This window comes from Podarcis muralis, chromosome 2 (assembly GCF_964188315.1).
Source record: "Podarcis muralis chromosome 2, rPodMur119.hap1.1, whole genome shotgun sequence".
In the NCBI taxonomy this organism is placed as follows: domain Eukaryota; kingdom Metazoa; phylum Chordata; class Lepidosauria; order Squamata; family Lacertidae; genus Podarcis; species Podarcis muralis.
Genome location: NC_135656.1, coordinates 63019625 through 63038181, shown reverse-complemented (window position 1 = coordinate 63038181; position 18557 = coordinate 63019625). Strand labels below are relative to the sequence as shown.

Genomic DNA, 18557 nt, shown 5'->3' with positions numbered 1-18557 from the left:
AACCACTGCTCCATAAAAAGAGACAATTACCTGAGGAATAAAGGGAAGGATGGGAGAGATCAAACATTTCCCATTTTACCCCACTCTCCTCCAGCAAGCCACCTCTGAAGACCACGAAAATAAAGCTATGCAGGCAAGTCAACTCACATACATCGGTTATGCGTCACAACTACAAATACAAATTTTAAGCTAGAAAAATAATAATCTAAAAGTGTTTGATCCCAGTACCCCAGACCATTTTTCTGCAGGCTTATCAATAGCCTGCAAAGGGAAACATGGACTCTCTCCAAAAACTGAGGCAACAAGAAAATATCTATGACTAGAATGCATAGATTGCCTTCCCATATGTTCAGCAACTGATGCCTAAGTGCTACAGGATTCACAGCACGCCAGGGAGCTGCTGCATCCAAACCCCTAATTAAATGTTTATGCAAAACAAGCCAAGCACACACAAGGGAAAGACTTACCACTCCAATGCCTTCGAAAGCAAAGATGGCTGTGCCAAAAAACAGAGGATAGGTCTTCCACTGGGACACCAGAGGCAGATGGGAAGGATCTGGGATGCCCTGGCAAAGGGCAAGAGAAAAGGTCATTTATATTTGAGAGAAAAGGTCCCAAAGACTTCCTTGGGGGAGTTCCAATAGGAACATAGGAGCTGTTTCATCCCAGCTGAGACCATTGGTCCATCTAGCCCAGTGCCCACAAAGGCTTTCACTGGTGCCCCCAAGCAGTTGCCCCCAGACTCTGAACTTTCATTTTTAAAGAGTGTTGTTGACCCTCCTAGGAAGCTATGGGACAAAATGTGCAGGTACCTTTTAAGCAAATGGAAGAGCTTGACATCAAATTCTACCCTTTGCTTGTAAAGCATCAGCTGTACCACACAGCTACTTTGTTTTTTAGCTCATCTGCTCTGAGAGGAAATGTAGAATATCTAATGTTTATCTACCACTCCTACACCCTACTCACAACAGAACTAATGCAAGGTAAAGCCAACTAACATTAGAGAACTTGCCCATGTAACACTATGCTTATTCCTAAACTTGCCTAACACATTACCAATATCAGTTCTGCAACACTAGCGGCGGCTAGTCTTTTGGGATGTATTGTAGCCCATGTGACAAAGTGTTTTGTCTCTCTCTCTCTCTCTCCTTGTGTTCAACCCATAGCAAAAGCATTCTGCTTCTTCCTGTACATCAGGAAAGGTGAGCCTCCAGCCCTCTAGATGTTGTTGAACTTAAAAAAAAAATCTAACTCTTTGCACTTTTTCCTAGGTCAGAATTCTACTCAAAATGCAAAAGGCTTGGTTTTTAACCTCTTAATCTTCACCTTTCAACTGTAGCAAAACACATTTTGCTTGCCATTCTCTGTTGAAATTTAAATCATAAGCTGGTAAAGGCAGAAACCCGTCTTGTTGTTTACTTATTCTATATAGCACCATGTACATTGAGGGTGCTATATTAAAATGGAAACACTCCATCCAAGGGACTGTGCTGATCTTGGAGCTGCAGCAACCTCCTACAATTGCAAGAGGCCCTGCAAAATGGCACCACCATTGCTACAGGGAAATTCTGAGAAGATTCCATACTGATCTTTGTACATACCCTCACAATGTACTGGTATATCATTATCAGGCTGCTCAGCATGAGAAGATTGGCCAGCATGGAGAAAATGGAAAGGAACTTGAGATTCTGGATAAAGACGAGCAATATCACAAATGGCAACAAGGACAGGATGTATAACTGGGAGCTCATGGTTGGAGCCAATAGCGAAGTTTCGTTGGCACTGCAGTCGTTGGTTGTGCCATTGGCCGCAGATATCACCTAAGGATCAAGAGAAAAAGAAGAAGAAGAAGAAGAAGAAGAAGAAGAAGAAGAAGAAGAAGAAGAAGAAGAAGAAGAAGAAAGTTGAATGGGTGATTAACAAGCAGGTGGTTTTTGCTTGATTTGTAATACAATGCTGAGTGTGTGATTGTCAGTAAGTTAATATGCGACTATCTAATTCTAACTAGGGGACTATAAGGAGCTAGGAATTAGAGCAGGAGTAGCCAATGAGGTTTTGGTTGGCCATGCTGGCTGGGGCTGATAAGCATTGTAGTTCACAATATCTCAGGACACCACTATTTCTGGATTTTAAAGGTAAAGGTAAAGGGACCCCTGACCATTAGGTCCAGTCGCGGACAACTCTGGGGGTGCAGCGCTCATCTCACTTTATCGGCCGAGGGAGCCGGTGTACAGCATGACTAAGCCACTTCTGGAGAACCAGAGCAGCACACAGAAACGCCGTTTACCTTCCCGCTGGAGCACTACCTATTTATCTACTTGCACTTCGTGCTTTCGAACTGCTAGGTTGGCAGGAGCAGGGACCGAGCAACGGGAGCTCACCCTGTCATGAGGATTCGAACCGCCAACCTTCTGATCGGCAAGCCCTAGGCTCTGTTTAACCCACAGTGCCCATGCATTTTACCAGTATAAAAGGGCTTTTAAGCACCCTGACTTTCTTGGGAGCAAGGACCTCTCCATGTGATGGCTCCAGTTGGTCTCATGAGATCTTGCGGGGTCATCTGAGCTCCCACAAGATCTCATGGGAGCATCCCAGACCCAAGGTGCAGAGAAGGCCCTACTTCCCAAGCAAGGCAGAGAACTTGTGTTTATATAATTTGTATTTGCAGGTACACAGCCACAGGGTGCCTGTTGGGTACATTACCCTATTCCAGGCCAGGGGCAACACATTATCCAACAGGTCTAAGGCAAGACCAAGCCTGATATGTAAGAGGGTCCTGAGTTTTGTATATCATAGCCAAGCCATGCATTTGTCACAAGTTAAAAGGAGAATAAGAAGGGGTGGATTTTTTTACCAGCTAAGACAGCTCTAGTCGTAGAAACAAGTCCCTTCTCTGCCAGTCTTAGCATTTTCTACTAATTACAGCAGTAATGAAGATGCTAAGATCTCTTAAATCCCTGAATTCTCAACTATGCTGCCTGCAGACAAAAGAACCAGTAAATTATCTATAGACTTACCTGTCTCAGATTGTCAGCTAGGAATACAAAATATACGCAGCAAAACCCCAGTTGAGTGATAATCAAGAAAAAACCAATCAGGTACCTGAAAAAATAATGAATTGTAGCAATTCAGTCTAAATCAGTGGTTCCCAACCTTTTTTGGCCATGCCCCACCTAAGCATCTCTAAAATCCCGAATTCCCTCCCCCCAGTGACATATAATTCTTATTATACAAAAAGTGAATTCCTACTCACTTGGAGAAAGCCTAAAAGCCATTAACTGTTAATAACTCCTTCTTGAATTGCTCCTCCTTAAAAATCAAATTGCCCCCTGCTGGGCATGTGCCCCATGTTGGGAATCACAGGTCTAAATAGATAAATTCAGCATTCAGCACTAGTGTCAGAACTGCAACTTCCAGTTTTTAAAAAGCCCTCATGGTTTCAGAAATTTGAAAGCTTATTTGCCAAAAGGGACGTCAATGGCACTAGTAGATTTGTTTTTTTATGTTTTCTATTATAATGATTACCAAGTTAATATATAAATGTTTTCTGAAGACCCAGTCAAGTTTTTCATATTTAGAAAGCTGATTTCATAGCAAGAACTCTGCAGAATAAATGCAACATACCTTATCAATCATCTACCATCTGCCAAATATAGGAGATCTATACATTCTGTGCCAAACAGGCTGGTTTTTACTTACAGCTTAATGCAACTAAGTCACATAATGCTTATAATCATTAAGCCAACAATAAAAACCATGGGGGGGGGGGGGACAGACAACCATGAACTTTTGCAATGAATGAGCACCTCCCCGCTCCATGAAGGAAATATTTTAAAAGCATTGTTAAACATAACATTTGTCTCTCCCACCACAGTCACTACCCGCCCACACACACTTAAGATGCTAAAGAGATTGAGGGGGGTCAAATCTGTGTCCTTTCAGATGTTGTCAGACTCCAACTCCCATCAGCCGAAGTAGCATAGCCAAAGCTCAGGAATGATGAGAGCTGCATCCTTCCAGATGTCGCTGTAATGCTTCCCTAGCCTCTTCCACATGCACAAGCTGCTTACACCCAGACTCACACCTCCAGCAATGCAACTAAGGTGAGCAAGTACCTTCCCCAGATGGAGTGAGCCCTAAGCCATGCAACGGGGCTGGCTTCCAGTCCATGCATCACAGCATCGCCATAATCCACAAATCGTTTCTGATGCCTATTTGAAAAGAAAGGGGACAAAAGGACACGTGAGCAAGGAGCAAGAAGGGAGAAAACGAAGACAATTTGGAAGCCTCTTAGACTGTTTGCTGCCTAACGCTAGGCCTCAAGTCTTAATAATAAAAGTAATTTATTATTTATACCCCACCCATCTGGCTGAGTTTCCCTAGCTACTCTGGGCGGCTAGCAATCGAGTGTTAAAAACAATACAGAATTAAGTATGAAAAACTTCCCTAAACAGGGCTGCCTTCAGATGTCTTTTAAAGATAGGATAGCTGTTTATTTCCTTCACATCTGAAGGGAGGGTGTTCCACAGGGTGGGCGCCACTACCGAGAAGGCCCTCTGTCTAGTTCCCTGTAACCTCACTTCTCGCAATGAGGGAACCGCCAGAAGGCCCTCGGCGCTGAATCTCTGTCTTGGGTGGGCTTCAGTGAGACTCATAGAAAACTTGCCTCTCACACACTTTCATCAACTTGGTTCATGTTGTGTGTGTGTGTTTGTGTAGGTGGGCCTTAACAGAGAAAGGCAAGCTACCTTGGGCTCTGGAGAGAGAGAGAGAGAGAGAGAGAGAGAGAGAGAGAGAGAGAGAGAAGCAAAAGCTGGATGCTCTTTTTGCTTCCCCTCCTAAGTATTTGTCTTGGACCCCCCTGAAAGCACTGTCCCATCCAGGGATAGAAGGATCCTAAGAAGAGTTTGGTGGCAGCCTACCTGAAAGCCTCTGGTACAACTAGTCTACCCAGACTGGCAGTCATGGAAGGAAGGGAATGGAAGCCAGCGTCCCTGCCCCCCCCCCCCAAGTTCCATTATGTTCAAAGAATGGAAAGGGAATACAGAGAGGGATGTCACTGACAGGCAAGGCAAATTCATGTTCTTTGAGGAATAACAGTAGTCAGAGTTTCTTCTTACTTGTTGCAGAAGTGGTGAGCACACTTAACCAGCATCTGCATGCAGTGCACCGCAATTATTCCAATCCCAAGCAAGCTGAGAGGACCCATCTAAACAGCGCAAGAAAGAGAAGAGCATTAGGAGTACACTCTTGTGGCTGAAGAGAGAAATGCAAGTTCTCATTTCAGTAAACCCAACCGTAGCCACTCGTCAGAAAGAGAAGCTCACGCTCTCCAAGAGGTTTGTTTCCGAGGGACTTACCATCACTGGGTTAACAATGATAGAATGTTGCATGTGCGTGTGTTCTTGTATCTTCTTACAACAGGAATGGGAAAGTCATGGCCCGGGAGATGTTGCTACGACTACCATCAGCCTCAGCCACCACGGCCAATGGCCAGGGATGATGGCGTTGTAGTCCAAGGCCATATGGAGGGCCTTTGGTTTCCCATTCCTGGCTTACACACCACCTTGTGTGGCAACTTAACATTGCAGGTGGGAGGCTACCAGATCTGGCTTGCCTGGATGGCTATGTTATGCCTCCACCATCGGAGACAGTCTGCCTCTGAAGAACACAAATGGGGAGAGTGTTTTTGTTCACTAGTCCTACTTATGGGCTTCCCACAGGCAGCTGGTTGGCCAATGTGGGAAGAGGAGGCTGGATTAGTCTGATCTGGCAAAGGCTCTTCTTCTTCAATACTAGTTGATGACCTAAGTCACATTTGAACTGGGACTTCCTGATCGACAACTTAGTCACTCAGCCACTATGTTGCACCAACTCTAATGGAGCATAGAGGTCTGTGTAACTGAGAGGAGCTCTGAAGATGGGCATCAAGTGGTCCAGTTACCACAGTAATCAAGAAAGGCACGGAAAGGGCCTGGTGTCTTGGTAAAGGCCATTTCCCCTCATTATGGCACTGCTAGGTTTCACCTTTTGGGAAGACACACAGCTCAGCCTTCCACTTGCAGGAGTCCATTTTCTGCCAGCAATGCTGAAGAAGGACAACCACCTCCTGCTCACTGCTGGCTAGGAAGGACCCTTTGTTAGAGGCTCTTCCTACACTTCACGGGCAAACCAAGAGCAGCAGATCATCAGCAGCTCAGAAGGAGGAGGAGACCGCTTGATAGATCAAGGGCTAAGGAGGAGGACTAGAACAAGGATAAGGAAGGGGGAAACGGAATCTCTTCTTAATGCGCAGGCTCTTTGCCTCACATGGTTGGGGTGGAAGGCGCATGCACCAAACGCAATCACAGAGGTGCTGGTGCTTCGAAATGCAGGCGTCTGAGGTTCCACTGTTAAGTAGAGGGGGCACTAGTTGTTTGTGCATGCCTGTTGCTTTATTTAAACACAACTATATCCTGAAGAAACTCTTTTCAGTCCTATTTCACTTTTTTCACCTGAAAAAGTTCAGTTTCTTCTATTACTTCTTTGTTGGCTCCTTTTGGTTCTTGTTTTCTGCTCTGACCATTCCTCCTTGGAAACATGGCGTATGCAAAAGGCGGCTCACGATCCAGTCACGCTTAAGTGCCACTCTCAGCCAATTTCACTGGGAGAGTTATGTACCTGCCCCGGTCCTTTCCACTCCCTTTTCCAAATTGCCTTGTTTGCTGGTAAGCCCATGGGTAGAGTTTGTTCTTTTAAACTCAAGTTATTTACGGTATCAAGCACTTAGGATTTAAAAACAATAAATATTACAGATTAACTTGTTTGTGGCTAAAATATTGCTAATAGCTTGTGTGTAGCTAACATAAATTCTTTTGTATACAGTATCTCGTAATATGAAATTAGAACTATTTTGATGCAACATAGCTTAATTGCAGTTTTCATCATCTTGATTATGTGTCCCTGAAGAACCTTGTTGTGTTGGAAGAATCGCAGAACTGTAGGGTTGGAAGCGACCCCGAGGGTCATCTAGTCCGGCCCCCTGCAATGCAGGAATCTCAGCTAAAGCATCCATGACAGATGGACATCCAACCTCTGCTGAAGAAACCTTCCAGGAACCTCTCATGGGAGTCTGTTCTACTGTCTAGCAGCTCTCACTGCCAGATAGTTTCTCCTGATGTTTCGTCAGAATCTAATGTTTAGCTGGAATGCCTATGCCCACATTGCATATCCTAGAAGAAAGTTAGGGAGCATAATTTCAACACGCTTGAGGAAATTTTTTTTTAGGTTATGGCCTACATCTAATACCTAAGCAATGTTACAAAACAGAGAGTAGATCTGTTGCTCAGGCTGGGCTGGGCTGCTGTTGCATAATGCACAAACAGGCACTTCCCTGCTCTTGTGGGGACTTACTAGTAGAACAGGAAGGAGAGAACCCCGATAATGTTTTTGGCTTAGATGTTTTGGATGGCTCCTTTGAAATTGCTAGAAATCAGCTCTGTGGCTGAAAGCTTCCATTTATTTAAAAGGGCGGGTAGTCTTAGTACATGCTTTCTCTGTTCTGCTTGCAGCCTGAAGTAGGATGCTGGAGCTTGCTAAAAGCAGTCAAGGACTACTTCCCATGCTACAACTCTAATTAATGAAGAAATTGCTCCCTTGATTTCTTCCATTCTTTCCTTTGATTCTCCCTCCCACAACGAGTGAATCGGTAACCAGACGCAGGTACACAGAAAATGCACCAGCATCTCAATATACGTGGTCTGATATAGAAGAAAGGGAGAAAAGAAAAAAAAAGGAATAGGGAGAAGTTACCCACAGATTTCATTTCACCTTTGCTGTCTTGGTGGTTCTTCCATGCCCACCAGAAAATGAATGTGCAGCTTACCAACTGCTAGTGATTAGATTATTTTGTGACTGCGGTAGCCCAACTAAAATTAGAACCGAGAGTTCAGATCTTAGGGATGGTGGGAGTTGTAGTGCAAAAATATATGGAACCCCACAGGCTCCCTCTTCTGTCCTAAGCCATCAGAACAAACGCCATTTGTCAAACAATGAAACCTGCAAGCTCATCTTGCCTTGTACAAAAGCTGGCTGAGAGTTAACCACAGAATCTGAGCAACTGGAACAAACGCAAAAGTCTTACCACAATGCCAGCATTTTTGATGGCCAATGGGAGCCCCAGCAGGCCGGTACCAATGTTGCCTTTCAAAAGGTGTATTAAGGTTTGAAACCATCTGAGGAGAAAAGAAATGGAGAGAAGGCCATCAATAACTTTCAAGGGAGCATTCCTATTTCTCCCCAGTGGAGACAGTGAATTGTACATAATCTGAGAAACTATTTTCAATTGTGGTTTAAACTCCATGCAAAAGTTAAGATACAATTAAGGATTAGGATGCACTAATGGACAAGCTGAAAAACTGATTCTGTTATTAACTTATATTTGAACTTATTTGTTTATTTCCACTCAGAAGATGCTCTAAGTGGTTAATAAAAATAAAAGGCCAACTAACATCTTTTTTATTTTTTACTTTTACTAACATATTTTATAAACTTCGTAGTAACAAAGAACCATCATGATTAAGAAAATGTGGACAAAATAAAAAAGGTGAAGAAGTAGGAAAGATGGAGGTGGATTAAGTTCATTTGAAAGAAGGCAAAACAGATGAATCTTCACTAGACACTTACAAGGTTTTGATGCATTAGACAAGCCTCTCTAGAGAGGCAGCTGCATAAACCACCAAGAGAACTGAATTTTGGGGCATACAATCTTATTTCAGGTCTTACATTTAGAGCAGAATAATTCCCATTAGTCTTCTCTCACAAGTCTTCTCTCACAGAATATATGGGAGAAGACACTCTTTAAGGGTAACCCAGGCCCAAGCTTTAAGCAGTCAAACACATTTAGTGTAATCTGGAAACAAATCAGTAGGATGTAGCCAATGAGCAACTGCTCTCACATGCTTCTGGCAGCTGGCAGCATTCTAGACCAGCTGAGATTTCTAGAGTACAGAGAGCATGCTATAATGACATATCACAGCCTTCAGAACAACGGTCAGATCTTTCGTCTACAGCAGGGATAGTCAGGATGGTGCCTTAACCATGCTGTTGGACTACAGCTTCTATCAGCGCCAGCTGGCATGGACAGTGTACATGGATTATAGATGCTGTAGTCCAACATCACTTGTAGACCACCATGTTGTCTATCTCTAGTCTGCAGGAAAGGTGAATCAACAGGTGAATCAACTGAAGCTGTAAAAACAAACTCCAGGCTGCAGGTAGGACCCTGCTCTGAAGCTTCCTCCAAGTTCTTCAACGGATTAACCAGCTGCACCTGAAACTCCTTTTGTATGGGAAAAGGGTGATAAGAACAATAGCCAGGGCAAAGAGCAAAATCACATACGATATAAGTTAGAGATGTTTCGGTCATTTGAACGAAGAACTATGAAATCAAATACTTTTTGAGGCTGGGAAGCGTTGCATTTTCTCCTGGAAACTAACACAAATTTATTGCATTTCTCTATAGCAAAGTCTTGGTTTGCTCCTGCACATAACTGTTACTGATCAGGGACACCAAGCCTGGGACTTCAAGGAACCAAATACATAAACAGAGAGCAAAGCAAAGTAGGGCTCATTATTTTAATTGGTTTCAGTACACAGAACGTGGGCAGAGGGCAGGTTTTCCAAGTTCAGAGTAGCCCAGAGGAAGTAATGTAGATGTGCAATGCCTCTTGGAAAAAAGGTGTGCTTGCAAATCATGGAGTCCTGCGGAAATAAAGGGGCCAGAAAATTTATAGAGCCCTGGTCTTAAATAATCTGAAACTTCACAATAACCTTGGTGGACTGAATTCATGCACCCAAGGGTCTAAGAAGTGCCCCAACAAGTGACATACCTGCTAGATGAAAGAAGAATTTGGGTTCAAGTCTGAATGCTTACTCCCAACAAACTTAGTGAACTTAGCCATGCATAAGTGGTGCATATGATTACTCTCTGAGGGTTTGTTTTTTTGTATTTACGTCCTGGATAAAGCCTTAAATGATGCAATGTCCACTAATTTTATCTCTCTCTCGCCTCACTGAAAGCAATTTGTCCGTGCAACAGCAAGCAAACAGATTCCGATGAATCACTTACGTTGTCCCGTTTGCTTCTCCAAACCGCTGATAGGACGAGGGGCTGGAAAAGTTGCTCAAGCCCTCGGGAGGGCTACCATCTGGAGACGCTTCTGTGGAGCTGTAGTCATTGTAGTCTTCACTGCGCAACCGCCTGGTGGACATTGTGGCTGCGGGAGAAGAAGCATTAGAAACCACAGCCCCTGCCAGCTCAATGCTTCCTCCTGGGGCTGCATCCATCGCATGAGGTTTCTCTGGATGGGACATTGCTGCAGCACCGGTGCCCTGCTCTGATCCCGTGGAGCAGGAGCTGCCAGGGAGAGTTATTATATAGTGGCACACCTCCTGACCCACGCAGGAGGAGTTGCAACAGGAGCAACCTCAGAGGAGAACTCCAGATCAGAGGAGTGCTTTAGCACCAGCACTTAGCTATAATTATCACTGGAGTCAAAGAGTAACCCTGTCAAAGTCCGGGACACCCACACTTTCCCCCTGAAGGCAAAACCAAGAGAGCCACTCTTGATTTCTTCGGCCATCGCCGCTACCTTGAACGTTATCAGTATAGGTATCCAAATTTAGCTGCTGAATTTGTGTCGGTTGCCTGTCCCCCATAATCAGAATAAGAGGCACGTTAGAAGTCAGCACCTATTTCCTGAATCCTGCAATTTGCCCCTGAGTGATACTGATGAAAAACTAAAAAAGGGGGCAGGGGCTTTTTCTATCACCCAGGTTAAAGAGGTGGGCTTAGATTTCAGGAAAAAGAAAGTGTTCATGCAAAGAACTGAAAGTTTTGCTTCCTCTTCCATGCACACTGATCAACTTGGGTACAAAAGAGTTTACTCATACCTTTTTAAAACATTGCAGTGATTAACATCAGATACGGCTCCCACATGTTTCTAGGTTAAGCAGGTAAATCCTACAGTACTTTCACCTACAAAGACTGTGATCTATCTCAACCTCTGCCAAGGTGATGTCCTTCAGTTGTTTCAGACTACAACTCCCATCAGCCTCAGCCAGCAAGGCCAATGGGAGCTGTTGTCCCTAAACAGAGGGGCTGATGGGAGCTGTAGTATGAAACACCTGGAAGGCACCAGATTGGCAAAGGTCAATTCAGCTACAGTGGTGCCCCGCAAGACGAATGCCTCGCAAGACGGAAAACCCGCTAGACGAAAGGGTTTTCCGTTTCGGAGGCGCTTCGCAAGACAAATTTCCCTATGGGCTTCCTTCGCAAGACGAAAATGTCTTGCGAGTCTTGCCATTTCCCCCCCCCCCCCGCTACCCCCCCTTTTTCAAAGCCGCTAAGCCGTTAATAGCCTTTTAGCAGCTTAGCTGCTAATCCTTTAATAGCCGCTAAGCCGCTAATAGCGCTAATCCGCTTAGCCGCTAATGGGGTTGCTTCGCAAGACGAAAAAACCGCTAGACGAAGAGAATCGCGGAACGGATTCTTTTCGTCTTGCGAGGCACCACTCTATTCCTGTTCTTCCTAGACACCTCCTGTTGCTAAAATATACCTTTCCATTGGGAAATAAAATGCAAGAAAACATAAACAGATGCTACTCAACACCTTTCTTTTTCTCTTTTGGAAATGATAACCATAGCTGTCAACTTTTCCCTTTTCTTGTGAGGAATCCTATTCAGAATAAGGGAATTTCCCTTTTAAAAAGGGAAATGTTGACAGCTATGATGATAACTGATACTCAGTCTGCAGAAGACTGGATGTAATGAAGTTCACTGTGGAGATTGAGAACTTCTTTCTTGGCTCCCCCCCCCCCCCCGCCAAGCTTTTATGGCTTTTGATTTCCAAGAAAACAGTTTTAGCAAGTCTGATGGTTCCTTGTGACTTTAGGAGCAACAAACTAGAAATATGTCAGTAGGCTTGATGCATATAAGTGGCATGACTAATAAGGACTAACTAAGAGGGAGGCACACCCATTGAACCTGTGGCCCGTGCATTGCCTTGTCGCAAAGGGGGAGCAAGACCAAAATTTGACACACACATGCCCTCATGCTGCTAAGCAAGGTGCAGGGATTTGGGAAGGAGGTGCAAGGCTCTGGCAGGGTCCTAGACCCCTCCCACCTTCTTCCCAAAAAGAAAAGCACTTACCAGGCTTCCAGAAGGAAGTGGAAGGACTCTAGGACCTTGGCAGAGCTTTCATGCCTCCTTCCCAAAGCCCAGCACCTCCTTACCTGACTTTGGGAGGGGAGCATGAGGGCTGCCAGGGGCGTCAAATGTTGCCAAGGGCTGCCAAAAAAAGCCTAGAGAGCCACATGTTGGACTGCCTTGCTTCAGACCTACTATTCCCAGTGCTTCAAACCACAGTTTAGAGGATCAAAAACCTATTTTGTGATTCTCTGTTCTCTCCTTCCAAAGAAATAAATTCTCTCCTGTTATTCAGAGTTAGTGATAAACTACAGTTTGCCATTACAGCCAAACGATAATTTGTACAACTAGACAGAGGAAAGAATGAGAAAGTGGAATACTCATTCATGTACCACCAAATCATGGTTTTGTGTTACATCTATCTGAGCCATTGTTTAAGAAGAATTTAAAATATTTTTTTCTATTTTATGTCCATGCAGCCCATACCGTTCCATATACACACAATGTGTGAACCAAATTATTCATATATTTATTTAATTAACAACAGTTTCTGTAGGTTCACTTCCCTTAGGTATTATAAGTTCTAATGTGACTTAAAATCTGCCAAGATTTTGGACTGCCAGGTGCAAGTTTTTTGATATTTTTTGCTGCTCTTCTGCTGGCAACTGCTTTTCTGCTGGAATTTGTCTGGCACCTATTCTGCTTTATATTAATATGTTTGTTTCACTCTTCAGCATAGGGCTATCTTGCTGTAACGCAAATTCAGTGCCAGTAGTAATTGTCTAATTTATTTATCTGGATTTCTATTCCAACAGCTCATATCTTGAACCTGCAATAGAAACGTACTACAAAACACACCTCAGAAATATGCAAGCTATGCAAATGCATAGTATAGAGATAAGTTTTCACTGTACACAGAATGGAATGGAAGTTTCAGTTTCATCATTAAATTATCACAAAAACAATTGCTGCACCATCTTAGCTGAATTTAACATACATCCAGAATATTCCAATAACCTGCCACTGCCAAAACATATTAAACATGGAGCAATCTCAGCCTTTTCACCAAAAATGGACCCTAAACTCTATCCTTTTTTGCAATTGTAAAAGGCTACAATTTCCAACCTTTATATAACAAAGCAAACCCTAGTTACACAGAGCCTAACGACTTAAACTGCAAGCTGTTGTGCACAAAGAAAACTCTTGCACAAAGTAGTCCAAGTACAGATAATTACACAGCAATAGCTGTGTACTCCCTCCTATCCCACTAGATATATCATAGCTGAAGTGGAACACTCAGCAACTAGGAATTAGAGTCTGAGTACTGCAAGGCACAGATAATCACTCTCTTATTCTCCTATCCACCCCTGGCATAATGCCATCCTATAATTACCCCATCAATAGGTAGTGGGGTTCTTCTCTTTTGAAAACTAGCCAGGGAAACTAGCCAGGGAAAAGTCTCCTCCCCACTGATGGCATGGATTAGATTAGAGACTATGAAGTAGCAGGAAGCACAAGAGGCCAATTCCACTACAATCAGCAAGAACAGCTAGAGGAGGTGAGACCTGGAAAAGTACTGGAGGAAGGGTTACAACCTCAGATACAAGAAGAAAAAATCAGAGAACAGAGAGATCCTGAGAAGATATTGACATCATAACTGGTCATATACCTTAGTGAAAAATCAATCGTGGCAACAGTACTGTAAAAAGAAAAAAGTTTACATAGCTTTGTTGTCTCCTAGGTGACTGCCTCCTCAGTACTGCAAAACAGCTGCATTATTGGTCCCAGTGCTTTTTATCTAAAAAAAATGTTTAAGGGTACTCTCATTTTCCCACTCATATTGAAATACTGCCCCACAATGAGGCCAAACTTAGATTCACAAAATGTTTAGGGGTATGTGTCCCCCCAGAAAATGAAATGAAAGCAGTTCTCCAAGGTTTGGGACATTTTTTCCCCCAGTCCTACCTGGATACCATCTGAAGCTGGGATCTTCCACATACAAATGTTGGATTTGCCAGTGAGTTACGACCCTTCGCCAATTCTTTGATAATGCTGTCACTCACAGGGGCCTTCACTGAAGTGAATGCAAATATCTACTTGCCACGGAAAATCACAAGCTTGTGAATTGCTCCAGATTCTGCACTGCTTTTAATCACGACTTGGACTCTCCCTCCCCCCCCCCAACCCCCTGTCCTTCCTTTAGTTTTTCCCCCATTGTGTTTACTTTGATATCGCACTACAAATTGCTATGATCCATTGCAGAGATTTCTTTTTCCTTTTCTTGTTTTTCTTCATTGGTTGTATTGTTAAGGAAAAACCAAAACCAGCAACAGTAATAATACTTTGTAAGGAGTAAAGAAAAAGAAAAAGAAAGTATTGGAGGAGAAATGCCCATAACATACTTACATGACCACCCTTGTGTACACACAGTGCTCAGGTAGCTCCTAGAAGACAGCAGTTCAATGACAGCCCCAGTCCCTGAGGCATGCTTCCTTCCTCGCATCCTCACCTAAATTTAATTAACCTAGCAGTGTCTTCCTACTGAGCGCTGTATCCCAAGCACTTACTGCTGAGAGATATTGTCTATGAGATTCAGTTGGCACTTCAAATCCACCATATATTATCCGCCCGCTCCAACCTCTCTGCTGGACTACATTTCTTCACAGCTTTCCCAATCTACACTGGTTCCTCAGCAAGAAAACCTTCTTTTAGCAGCTACTTCCACCTAACTTGCGTAACTACTGCAATGTACCGGTAACTGGATTCCAGTTCTGCTATGCAACTTCCTCCACTTGGGCCCTCGCTTTCCCAAACAGAAATAACTTCTGATTAGAACATGAAAAGGACATCTCCGTGTGCAGTCATTTGCTGCGGCTACTAATTTGGACATTGCTGCGTACAGCAGCGTCCAAGTGCATTAAACAAAGAATAATAAAATGACACCTACCCGATTCGCAAGTGCCGCCTTCTCTCCTCTGTTAAGCAGCTCTTGTTTCCCTCCTTCATGATTCCTGAACTGACACTCCAATGACTGCTACCCACCCACCCCAGCCCTGCAGGGCAAGCCAAACGTTATCCTTGGCAAAGAACAAAGTCACCCATGACATCTGCATGCTTAACGTTAAAAACAACATAATTCGTCCTCGCCAAGCATGCATCTCATGATCTAGCCTCTGACATGCCCTTTTCTGGGGTACGTTGTCTCGTGACCCATTCCAGATCTGTACGTTATTCAAGACCATAACAATAAACAAAAACAAAAACACGGCCAATCAATCCCTCCCACACCGATGCGCAAGCACATATGCAGCTGCACCTGACAGGCTCCTGAGCCCACACCTCTGCGCGCACCCCTTGGGCTGCGCACCTATCCTTGGAGCCGAGTCACTACACCACTTAACTTTGCTGCCTGGAGACACCTACCGACTTAGCATCTCCACGTCGTGCAGCAGGGAACGCGCGTGGCCCCCTTTGCCAGGCTGCGTCCGCGCCCACTTAGGCTGGCACCAGCCCCAGCAACCCCCAGCGCCCGTCCCCCCGTGCCAGCTTCCCCGCAAGCCTTGCAAACATCCCCGCTCTGACCCCCGCTCCATCACTCACCAGTCCCACCCCGGCAGGCAGTATCCTTGTTCCGCCTTTCCCCTTTCACCGCCTTTCCATCTTGGCCTCTTCCTGCGGCAGGTCATCTGATCGAACCGGCTTTGTATGCTCACGTGGCTCAGCCGGAGACGCAGACGTCACGCCGAACTCTTCCTGCCCAGGGTGGGGATTTCTCTGAAGCTGCCGGTTTCCACTTCCGCCCGGACAAGGAGCGCTGCTGGGGATAACGCGGGTGCGCAGCGCCGAAGCCGGCTCATCGCCTGGGTTGGACGGCGAGGCTGCTGCCGGTTAGGCGCGCCTCCTAGAGGGCAGCGCCAGAAAGGAACTCTTCCAGGGTTGTTCAAACTTGGATTCCCCCCTCCCCAGCCGTTGTTGGACTACCACTCCCATCACCCCTGACCACTGGGGCCTGCTAGCTAGGGCTGATGGGAGTTGTAGTCCCAGAACAGCTGGGGACCCCAAGCTGGCTAGCCAGCCCCAGAGTGGGAAGGAGCGCCTCTCGAGAGCAGGGGCGTTTGAGGTGCCCTGCAATTGCAGGAGCCCCACCTGGTCGTCGCCTTCGCCTTCTTTGCATCTGGTCCTGGAGTTGGGACCACGAGGGTCATCTAGCCCAACCCTCACAAAGTTCATCTTTTGCCCAACGTGGGGCTCGAACCCACAGCCCTGAGATTAAGAGTCTAATGTTCTACCAACTGAGCTGTTTCAAAGAATTTTTCAACAAATGCTGCAGGCCTTTTAAAAGCACACTCTTTCCCTCAGAGATTTCTGGGTACTTATCGATTACCCCTTACAGAGTGACTTCTTGTTGTTATATATTTATTTACACCCTGCTTTCCCCCCTGATGGGACTCAAGGTGGCTTGCAGATAAAAAGAAGAACCGCCAAAGACGATCATTAAAAACAATTGAACATGGCTAAAAATTAAAACATATTAAATTAAATTAAAAAGAATATATATATTCTATCAAAATTATATGTGCTTAAAAGGTGTGGTGTGTGTAAACAGCAATTTTGACTCTCTCTCACAACTGCTAAATGGCTTCCACGACAATTTTCAGCAAGAAGCTGAAAATTGCAACTTGCTTTAATGACAAGAACAGAACCACACCCAAAGAAAGAAAGCCAAAGCTTAGGCTGGGTGGAGGGCCGGGCTCTGGCCATTTCCACGCAGTGCTCTCTTCTTACCTTATCTACAAAAACTGGGAGCAGTTCGCCTCAGGCCAGGCTTGTGCTAGGCTCTGCCTCATTCTATAGCTGACCACCACAACAAATTGCACAATGCACATTGCTCCCATTCTACAGTGAGAGAGGGTGATGGGGTGTGGGAGCTTACCTGCGTTTTCTCCAGGACATTTCCTGAGCTTCCAGGTTGGGACTACAGCACCAAACCAGACTGGTGAAGGGGTGCAGCTCAGTGGTAGAGGACTTGCTTTGCATTCAGAAGGTGCTAGGTGCAAGCTCCAGCTATTGGGGGAAAGGGGCTTCTGTCGGACACCCTGGAAAACCAGCTAGTGTTGGGTGAGTTGGGGGATGTTTGGCTCTCCAGATCAACTCTCATAATTCCTGATCATTGGCTATGCAGGTTGGGACGGATGGAAGTTGGGAGTCATACATATCTTGAGGGCTACAAGCTTCCCATCCCAGGTATAGACCAAGGGTCTAACTTGGCAGAAGGCAGCTTCCTGCATTCCACGGTCACAAAAAAGCTGATTTCCAAATTCAGAATGGATGATTTCTCAGATGCCACCACCAAGCAGCATTCATCTCAAGGTCTGAGACTCAACTGAGCTTGTGTACGCATTGCATATTCACTTATAATGGGGTTTCCATAGCGTTGTATTCACTGCTACATCTAAACAAGAATACAGTGGTACCTCAGGTTAAGTACTTAATTCGTTCCGGAGGTCCGTTCTTAACCTGAAACTGTTCTTAACCTGAAGCACCACTTTAGCTAATGGGGCCTCCTGCTGCTGCCTTCTGTTCTCATCCTGAAGCAAAGTTCTTAACCAGAGATATTTCTGGGTTAGCGGAGTCTGTAATCTGAAGCGTATGTAACCTGAAGCGTATGTAACCCAAGGTACCACTGGATTCTGTTTGAGGCTAAATGGACTACATAATCTCTGTAACTATCAGCCACTCTATCCAGATGTAGTTATGTAGAGTAATGGTAAAAATCCAGCGCAAGGCTCAGTAATACTCCAGTCCTCAACCTTCAGCATATCTCTCCTATCTACTTTGGCATAATAATAAGAGGAAATAGTGGAAAAAAAGATGCAGCATCATTGCAGCGTGGGTGCATTTTGTATTATGCCTAGGCAACCCCAGTTTAGGCCAGTCTTAAAATAAGCCTTGCATTTGAAGACTTGAAGAGAAATGCAAAACTTACATAAAACGGAGGTGTACGCAACTGCCGAAAAGTGTAAGTTAGAAAGGATCCTATAGGGACGATTGATAAATTTTTGGCTCCGTGTTGATAGTGTTTTTTTCTATTCTTGCATTTTTACCGTTAGGTGGATTCACATGTTGAAAAGATGTGGCAGCAGCTTGTGGTAAGAAACTATAAATACAACTGCCTGCACAACAAATTGCCAGTTCGACAAGCTCCAAGAACCCAGGACCAGACAACAATGTCTTCTGAATTTGCAGTGGGCTCCTTCTGTATGTGATCATTGTAACCTTTGTTCTTTGTCAACGAAATCCAGTGTTGCAGCATGTGTCACTGTGACCCTCTCAAAGATTTGCATGGCCGCACTTCCACATAAGTACACAA

The 18557-nt window shown here is 44.7% G+C and overlaps 1 protein-coding gene across 3 annotated transcripts in view; it reads right to left on the bottom strand.

Moving 5' to 3' along the window:
- LOC114591368 (proton-coupled amino acid transporter 1-like) overlaps window positions 1-15952 on the bottom strand; it is a 40864-nt gene extending 24912 nt beyond the window's left edge. Inside the window, exons 1-9 of one of the 3 annotated variants that reach the window (XM_077924620.1) lie at window positions 15788-15952; window positions 13909-13985; window positions 10109-10256; window positions 8123-8213; window positions 5121-5209; window positions 4116-4211; window positions 3018-3102; window positions 1602-1820; window positions 468-566 (exon numbers count right to left, since the gene is read on the bottom strand). In XM_077924620.1, coding sequence (XP_077780746.1) covers window positions 468-566; window positions 1602-1820; window positions 3018-3102; window positions 4116-4211; window positions 5121-5209; window positions 8123-8213; window positions 10109-10251 — 822 coding nt within the window. In that variant the 5' untranslated portion in view covers window positions 10252-10256; window positions 13909-13985; window positions 15788-15952. Of the gene's footprint in view, window positions 1-467; window positions 567-1601; window positions 1821-3017; window positions 3103-4115; window positions 4212-5120; window positions 5210-8122; window positions 8214-10108; window positions 10257-13908; window positions 13986-15134; window positions 15700-15787 lie in introns of those variants that run through there. The other 2 variants (XM_028718311.2, XM_077924621.1) reach the window with 2 other exon arrangements.
- Between the last annotated feature and the right edge of the window lie 2605 nt (window positions 15953-18557).